This window comes from Crinia signifera, chromosome 4 (assembly GCF_055691185.1).
Source record: "Crinia signifera chromosome 4, ASM5569118v1, whole genome shotgun sequence".
Classification (NCBI taxonomy): domain Eukaryota; kingdom Metazoa; phylum Chordata; class Amphibia; order Anura; family Myobatrachidae; genus Crinia; species Crinia signifera.
In genome coordinates this window covers 276,399,449-276,408,473 of record NC_139220.1, presented here as the reverse complement: position 1 = coordinate 276,408,473, position 9,025 = coordinate 276,399,449, and the positions used below count along the sequence as shown (strand labels likewise).

General features: G+C 48.3%; 1 protein-coding gene across 1 annotated transcript; it reads right to left on the bottom strand.

Annotated features, from left to right (window-relative positions):
• Nucleotides 1-1,766: 1,766 nt before the first annotated feature.
• Nucleotides 1,767-2,075, bottom strand: LOC146073064 (histone H3-like centromeric protein A). The gene has a single exon (XM_083180241.1). The coding sequence runs from the start codon at nucleotides 2,073-2,075 to the stop codon at nucleotides 1,782-1,784; it is 294 nt and encodes a 97-aa protein (XP_083036367.1). The 3' UTR covers nucleotides 1,767-1,781.
• Nucleotides 2,076-9,025: the final 6,950 nt, after the last annotated feature.

The window sequence follows — 9,025 nt, the reverse complement described above, 5'->3', positions numbered from 1 at the left end:
TTCCTACCGGCTAAGTGCCTCCGCAGGTTCAGCTTGCGGTCCAGACGTCATCTCTGCCGGTGTCCTGTCTCCCAGTGACAGTCCCCAGTGCACGGCAATCAACCTGTCCGCCGCCATTGCTCCCAGTATCCAGCATGGTGTGCACAAACACACTTTCCCGCCATAGCAGACATGGGGGCTGCCATGTTCTTCCCAGTCACATGTCTGTGCTGTCCAATCCTGTTGGTTCTGATCTCCCTGTCATACTTCCTCGGCCAATCCTGGCCACCCAGTGGGGATAAGTATGCTGGGAGCTCTCAGAACCATTGCTAGTGCTTCAGTTGTCTCCAGTGTATGGTCAGCTGTCCTTGTCTCCGTGCAAGTGTATTTCTCTGCTGGTGTTGTCTTCCATGCTGCAGTGTGTTCCAGGTTGTTCCATCTCCTGTGAAGTCCAGGTTATTCCATCGCCTGTGATCCTGCCTCTCAGCCCAGCGACCAAGCCTAGCTCCGGGACTCTGGTCCTTCCGATGCTCCAGCATCATCCACCATCGATGTTTCATCACTAGTCCGATATTCCGGTTCTCCTGCTTCCGTCCGTCATTCCGGACCCACTGTCATCTCCCGTCCGTCATTCCGGACCCACAGCCTTCTTCCATATCCGATACCCGGATCCGATGTTCCCACATCATCATCGATAGTCCGATATTCCGGATCTCTAAGCCAAGCTCCCGTCCGTCATTCCGGACCCACAGTCAAGCTCAAGTCTTCCGTCCGTCATTCCGGACCCACAGTCTTCACATCCGATGTTCCACCATCGATCCCACATATCATCACATCTGTAAAGTATTGCAATCTGCATGAACTCTGTCATTTATCCTGCATGCTTTACTGTCTGTTATCCTACAACCATCTGCAAATAAACTCCGGTTGTATTTTACCTCTGACTGCTTATTGGCTCTGGGTGCACTGTCGCGCACTCCATGCGCAAGGGTCCTCTCCAACCTTCCCGGTTCAGGTACCGGTCCAGGTCCCCACCAGAGGTCTCAGTCTTGTCGACTGAGTCCCCTGGTGTGACAAGCGTCTTCGAAAAGCCACACCAGGTAGGCCTCAGCTGCCTCCTGCAATGCCATCAGCGCTTGGCTTTGCCAGCTGAACGGCACTCCGTGGGAATACTCCATGCAGACCTCTCTCACCAGGCGGTAGAACGGGGCCTTCCTGATCAGCAGCTCCGTTGATTTCTGGTACTTGCGCATTTCCATCAGTGCCCGAGTACCTGGGCGGTACCACCTCCGTATGGGCAATGGCACTCTCTGGCTCGTGTTCTGAGATGTACCAGCCGAGGCTGCAGACACCCGCTGAGGATTGTTGGACTTCCTGCGGTTAACACTGGCTTCAGACACTTTCTTTTTCATTTTTAGGACTATAGCGCACCACTGTTTTCAGGGTAATCTTCTTGCTCGCTGCGCTTGCTACACTGCGCTTGCCACAGGTTCTATTATCCCTCTATGGGGGTCGTGGCCCTCCAAGAGGGAGAATAGCCCCTGTTAGTCGGGATCCTGTTTGTCGGACATTTTTTTTTTAAAACATTTTTATTGACAGGTTAAATAAAACAAGTAATAACCATATAAATTTGCAGAATAACAGTCAACTTCCATGTCAATGTGACAAAAACCCAGAGCTTTAATGTCCGTGCTCTGCAACAGGATTATCTGAGGTCATAAATTACCTCCTCCAACGGTGTATAAAACTGGGAATAAAATACCAACGAAAACAAACGTGAAACGGAAAACTTCAACATCGTGCTATCCGAGTCCGAGGTGGCACTCTCTAATTCGCCGTGCGAGCTGAATGTCCTTCACGTGCAGCGTGACCCTGTGTGCATGGACACTGCACAGGTAAGCGTCTTCGAAAAGCCACACCAGGTAGGCCTCAGCTGCCTCCTGCAATGCCATCAGCGCTTGGCTTTGCCAGCTGAACGGCACTCCGTGGGAATACTCCATGCAGACCTCTCTCACCAGGCGGTAGAACGGGGCCTTCCTGATCAGCAGCTCCGTTGATTTCTGGTACTTGCGTATTTCATAGAAACATAGAAACATAGAATTTGACGGCAGATAAGAACCACTTGGCCCATCTAGTCTGCCCCTTTTTTTAAACATGTTACCTCAAACCATATTTGATCCTTATTTTTTTGTAAGGATATCAATATGCTTATCCCAAGCATGTTTAAATTGTACTACTGTATTTGCGTCTACCACCTCTGTTGGGAGGCTATTCCACTTATCTACTACTCTTTCTGTGAAAAAATTCTTCCTCGCATTTCCCCTGAATCTTCCTCCCTCTAGTTTCAGTGCATGTCCTCGTGTTCTGTTGCTCCTCTTCCTGTGAAGAATGTCTCCCACCTGTACCTTGTTAAAGCCCTTGATATATTTGAAAGTTTCTATCATGTCCCCCCTTTCCCTTCTCTGCTCTAAAGTATACATATTAAGATCTTTTAGTCTTTCCTGGTACGTTTTGTGATGTAGGCCATGCACCATTTTAGTTGCTCTTCTTTGTACAGTCTCTAATGTATTTATATCCTTCTGGAGATATGGCCTCCAGAACTGAACACAATACTCTAGGTGAGGTCGTACCAATGACCTATACAGTGGCATTATTACTTCTTTCTTTCTACTGCTGATACCTCTCCCCATGCAACCAAGCATCTGACTTGCCTTCTTCATTGCTTTGTTACATTGCCTACCTGCTTTTAAGTCCCCTGAAATAGTGACACCTAGATCCCTCTCTTCCTCAGTAGTTTCCATTATAGTGCCATTTATACTATATTGAGTCTTTGGATTTCTGAGACCCAAGTGCATGATTTTGCATTTTTTGGCATTAAACTGTAGTTGCCATTCTCTTGACCATTTCTCTAATCTGCCTAGATCCTCAATCATTTGTTTTACCCCTCCTGGTGTGTCTACCCTGTTGCATACCTTTGTGTCATCTGCAAAAAGGCACATTTTACCCTCAATTCCATTTGCAATATCACCAATAAAGATATTAAAAAGCACCGGTCCAAGTACAGATCCCTGGGGTACTCCACTCCACTTTCCATCAGTGCCCGAGTACCTGGGCGGTACCACCTCCGTATGGGCAATGGCACTCTCTGGCTCGTGTTCTGAGATGTAGCAGCCGAGGCTGCAGACACCCGCTGAGGATTGTTGGACTTCCTGCGGTTAACACTGGCTTCAGACACTTTCTATTTCATTTTTAGGACTATAGCGCACCACTGTTTTCAGGGTAATCTTCTTGCTCGCTGCGCTTGCTACACTGCGCATGCCACAGGTTCTATTCTCCCTCTATGGGGGTCGTGGCCCTCCAAGAGGGAGAATAGCCCCTGTTAGTCGGGATCCTGTTTGTCGGGCATTTTTTTTTTTAAACATTTTTATTGACAGGTTAAATAAAACAAGTAATAACCATATAAATTTGCAGAATAACAGTCAACTTCCATGTCAATGTGACGAAAACCCAGAGCTTTAATGTCCGTGCTCTGCAACAGGATTATCTGAGGTCATAAATTACCTCCTCCAACGGTGTATAAAACTGGGAATAAAATACCAACGAAAACAAACGTGAAACGGAAAACTTCAACATTGTGCTATCCGAGTCCGAGGTGGCACCCTCTAATTCGCCGTGCGAGCTGAATGTCCTTCACGTGCAGCATGACCCTGTGTGCATGGACACTGCACAGGTAAGCGTCTTCGAAAAGCCACACCAGGTAGGCCTCAGCTGCCTCCTGCAATGCCATCAGCGCTTGGCTTTGCCAGCTGAACGGCACTCCGTGGGAATACTCCATGCAGACCTCTCTCACCAGGCGGTAGAACGGGGCCTTCCTGATCAGCAGCTCCGTTGATTTCTGGTACTTGCGTATTTCCATCAGTGCCCGAGTACCTGGGCGGTACCACCTCCGTATGGGCAATGGCACTCTCTGGCTCGTGTTCTGAGATGTACCAGCCGAGGCTGCAGACACCCGCTGAGGATTGTTGGACTTCCTGCGGTTAACACTGGCTTCAGACACTTTCTTTTTCATTTTTAGGACTATAGCGCACCACTGTTTTCAGGGTAATCTTCTTCTGCGTCATTGATTGGTATTTCTTTCTGGAAGGATTGCTATAATGTGAAGCACGGTCTGATATTACAGTCCTGGCTGGGCTCCCGGCTACTAAAATAAGCCTCTGTCTTCTGCTCCAACCTACTCTGTCCCTCCGGAGGCAGTGAATGAATTATAGGCTGTGCAGCGTGCGCACTAGCTGGGTGACGGTCACGGTCGGTCAGTGATTGAGTCGTTTGTCGGGCATTTAAACAGTTGGAATTCTGATGTCAGTGTAGTGACCGTTGGAATCCTGACTGTCTGGGCGGTTTCACACACTCCGGCTGACATCGGGCGGTGAAACCCCACACGGCCAAAAGCCGTGCTGTGCACAGGAGTTAACAATGGACAGGAGTGTGTCCATTCACACAGGGCGGCCATCCCGACCATTATAAACTCCAGCATTTATTTTCTGTCAAGTTCCTGTCTCCTAATATGCCAAAACTCCTTTATATTGATGATCTCAAGCTGACTCCTTTGATAGATGCATCACATAAATGTGCCTTCATGTATTATGCACAGATTGCATCCTGCACACTAGAAATACTTGTCAACATTCTGTACTTGTGTATTAAAGACTACCACCTGGCAACTGTCAGCGTTCTCCCCTTCCTCATGGCTAAGTGACGGGTTAGCTGACGCCAGCATGATTGTTATGATACAGATATGGGATTTGCCTTGCAGGTTTTTGCATTAGAATAGAATGGCTTTATGATGACTGAAATGAAGTGTATAAATGCCCATTCTGCAACGTTAGATTTTGGTGCTGAAAATGTAATGTGTACTGCTGTCAGGGCCGGCGCCACCACTAGGCTGCCTTTGGAATTTGCCTAGGGCACCGGCCACTGAAGGGCGGCATGGGAGCAGCTCCCCCCCCCCACTTGGAGCCATATGAGCGTCTGTGACCGCTTCAAGGCCCCCCCCCCCGGACTCAGCGGCGGACGCCGCATCAGTCAGCAGCGGCCGCATCCCCCCCCCCCGGACTCAGCGGAGGACGCCGCATCAGCCCCCCCCCGGACTCAGCGGCGGACGCTGCATCAGCCCCCCCCCCCATGTGAGCAGGTAAGCGGCAGGGCACCCACTACCCCCCCGCCTGAGGCGCTATGGTGTGTCGCACCGGCGCTGACTGCTCTGCTGTCATGCTAAAGTCAACAAAACAACTGATATTACTTTTGTCACTGTTGCGAGGATCGAGGAACTGACATCCATTGAGTGGTGTCAACTACATCTTAATTCAGCCAACAAGATGGTCATTTGTCTGGAACTGCTCCTTTTGAAGTTTGTGCCAGTTTTGGTTGGGTATGGGTAAAATCCGGACCAGGACAAAACCCCCGTACCGCCGGACCAGACATCAAACTCTGCATTTTGGAGCTTGTAGCGTCCGGTCCGGGGGGTGTCCTGTCCGGGGGTGTCCTGTCCGGGGGGCTGCCTGTGACACCTGTCACCAGGGAGTGGAGGAGGGGGAGAATAAAGTCTCCCTATATGGTCCGGGCATGTAGCAAAAACCGGACGGTCCGGACCACACGGGGAGGCTGTAATCAGAATCAGAATCATCTTTATTGGCCAGGTATACTTCCGTATGCCTGGAATTTTTTGTGGTAACAGTGCAGCATCAATCAGGGAACACAAAGGGGGTGGGAAGAGAGGCATAAACATACATCACATACATTTCACATGTATCTAGAAAAGTTCGAGTTAGTATTTAATATTTGGTACATTCAATACGGTTTAGTTGGTGGACAGCTATTGGGAAGAAGCCTTTTGTAGTTCTTGTCGTCTTTGCTGGGATGGACCTAAAACGTCTGCCTGATGGAAGGGGTTCAAACAGGTTGTGGCCAGGGTGTAGCTTGTCCGCCAAGATCTTTCCTGCACGCTTATTGACCCTGGCTAGGTATAGTTCTTGGACAGTGGGGAGCTCCGCCCCAATGATCTTTTCTGACATCCTCACCACTCTTTGCAACCTTCGTCTGTCATTCTCGTTTGCTCCTCCGAACCAGATTGTGATCGAGGAGCAAAGGACAGACTCTACTCTGGCAGTGTAGAAGATGAGCAGCAGCTCCTGCGGGATGTTGAATTTCTTGAGTTGCCTCAGGAAGAACAACCGCTGCTGAGCCTTCTTGACAGTTGTAATGATGTTGGGACCCCATTTGAGGTCGCAGGAAATCCTTGTTCCTAGGAATTTGAAGGAGTTGACCCTCAACACTACTCTGTCAGATATTATGAGTGGGTGCATGACATTTGGTTTCCTTCTGAAGTCCACCACCATCTCCACCGTTTTGAGGGGGTTGAGGTCAAGGTTGTTTCCGCTACACCATTTAGTTAGCCGATCCATCTCCCGTCTGTATGCCGACTCGTTTCCATCCATGATTAGGCCGATAACCATTGTGTCGTCTGCAAATTTTATAATTTTTACTGACTGTTCTGCTGAGGTGCAGTCGTTTGTGTCAAGGGAGAAGAGCAGGGGGGAGAGGACACATCCTTGAGGGGCACCGGTGCTAATTGTGCATGTGTTTGAAATGAATGCGCCTGCTTTCACCGCCTGTATCCTTTCAGTCAGGAAGTCAGTGATCCAGGATCTCCCCTCTCCCATGTCCCTGGTGATAGCTATCACAGGGACCCCCCCAGACAAGACACCCCCCGAACAGGACACCCCCCGGACCGGACCCTACAAGCTCCGGACTGCAGATTTTGATGTCCTGTCTGGCGGTCCGGAGTCTAGTCCGGGTCCGGTTTTTACATAGTCCCGTTTTGGTTAACAAACTGCTAAAGAAAAGATCAACTCATCACAAAGGTTGATGAAAGTCATCCACGACAACAGTTTTTGGGGGCATGTTGGCTACAGGTGACATATTCTTGGCAGAAGAACAAAATAAAAGTGTCAACTTAACTAGTGAAAGTTGTAAAGTAACAGTGATTGATCATTGATCAAAGTAACAATGACTGAATGATTGGTCATATACTATATTTATGAACCTACAGAACACAGCAGGCGAAGTTCCTACTAATGGATGTTACATGATCTAGTAGAAGGGTTCTCAAATTATTTTGCTCTGAGACCCTGAGAGACAATAACATTTATTATAGGACCCCAGCGAGTTACCGCAGAATGGCCGGCACACGTATTACACACTTGTAACAGAAAAATCATCAGCCTGACAGTCAGCAACATGTCGCGGTCCCATGCTGAGATGGTTGCAACCCATTTTGGGTTCAGAACAGCAGAGTTATACCGCTTTCACATCGCAAATGCCGGGTCGAATCCAGAATTTGGACACAGGTCCATCCCAGCGGCGAACCGGCATTTGCGAGGGGAAGCTCCCACAGGGAGGGAGGGGAAGGCAACACTTGGAGCTGACACTGCCTACTCCCTATAGTGTGAAGTGGTAGTTTGTGTAGTTTCTGTGGCCAGAATTTATAACGGGCCATGATGGCTTGCTTGCTTATTTTTATTTTTTACTTGTTGGAGTCTTGTCCTTGGCACAGCATTCCACTCATCATATTATGGAATTGTTTAATTTACAGTTTTCATTATTAAATCATTTTTGCAGTAGTATGCAATGTACTATTCTATACTATGTTGCTTGACAGATCACTTTTTTGCCTTTTGATAAATAAGCAATTCAGACAATTTTTTTTATAAGACCCTGAAATTGAGGAAACCGGTTCAATACTAAAATATAAAGGCCCATACACACTAGAAGATATGAAAGATATTGGTGATCAATTCCCTTTGAGCTGATCATGAAAGATATTGTGCATACACACTGAAAGATTTTATGAAAGACAGAAGATATTGGCACCAATCTTCTGAGACACTTCAGTGACTGCACATTTAACTAATGATCTGGTGTGAAACCCTGACATTTAAATAAAGGGCTGGAATTGCAGGGAAGGTGGGCCTATGGCATACCAACAGTCGGGATTCCGATGGTCAGTATACCGACATCTGAAACCTTGTACTCCAATGGGGACGAGCGCAACAAAGCCCATTGCGGGCTCGCTGCGCTTGCTACACTGCGCTTGCCACAGGTTCTATTCTCCCTCTATGGGGGTCGTGGCCCTCCAAGAGGGAGAATAGCCCCTGTTAGTCGGGATCCTGTTTGTCGGGCATTTTTTTTTAAAAAACATTTTTATTGACAGGTTAAATAAAACAAGTAATAACCATATAAATTTGCAGAATAACAGTCAACTTCCATGTCAATGTGACAAAAACCCAGAGCTTTAATGTCCGTGCTCTGCAACAGGATTATCTGAGGTCATAAATTACCTCCTCCAACGGTGTATAAAACTGGGAATAAAATACCAACGAAAACAAACGTGAAACGGAAAACTTCAACATCGTGCTATCCGAGTCCGAGGTGGCACCCTCTAATTCGCTGTGCGAGCTGAATGTCCTTCACGTGCAGCGTGACCCTGTGTGCATGGACACTGCACAGGTAAGCGTCTTCGAAAAGCCACACCAGGTAGGCCTCAGCTGCCTCCTGCAATGCCATCAGCACTTGGCTTTGCCAGCTGAACGGCACTCCGTGGGAATACTCCATGCAGACCTCTCTCACCAGGCGATAGAACGGGGCCTTCCTGATCAGCAGCTCCGTTGATTTCTGGTACTTGCGTATTTCCATCAGTGCCCGAGTACCTGGGCGGTACCACCTCCGTATGGGCAATGGCACTCTCTGGCTCGTGTTCTGAGATGTACCAGCCGAGGCTGCAGACACCCGCTGAGGATTGTTGGACTTCCTGCGGTTAACACTGGCTTCAGACACTTTCTTTTTTATTTTTAGGACTATAGCGCACCACTGTTTTCAGGGTAATCTTCTTCTGCGTCACTGATTGGTATTTCTTTCTGGAAGGATTGCTATAATGTGAAGCACGGTCTGATATTACAGTCCTGGCTGGGCTCCCGGCTACTAAAATAAG

Excerpts from the sequence above, each read along its gene's own strand:
- LOC146073064 (XM_083180241.1), bottom strand. The coding sequence starts at position 2,075 with ATGTTTCTATGTTTCTATGAAATACGCAAGTACCAGAAATCAACGGAG.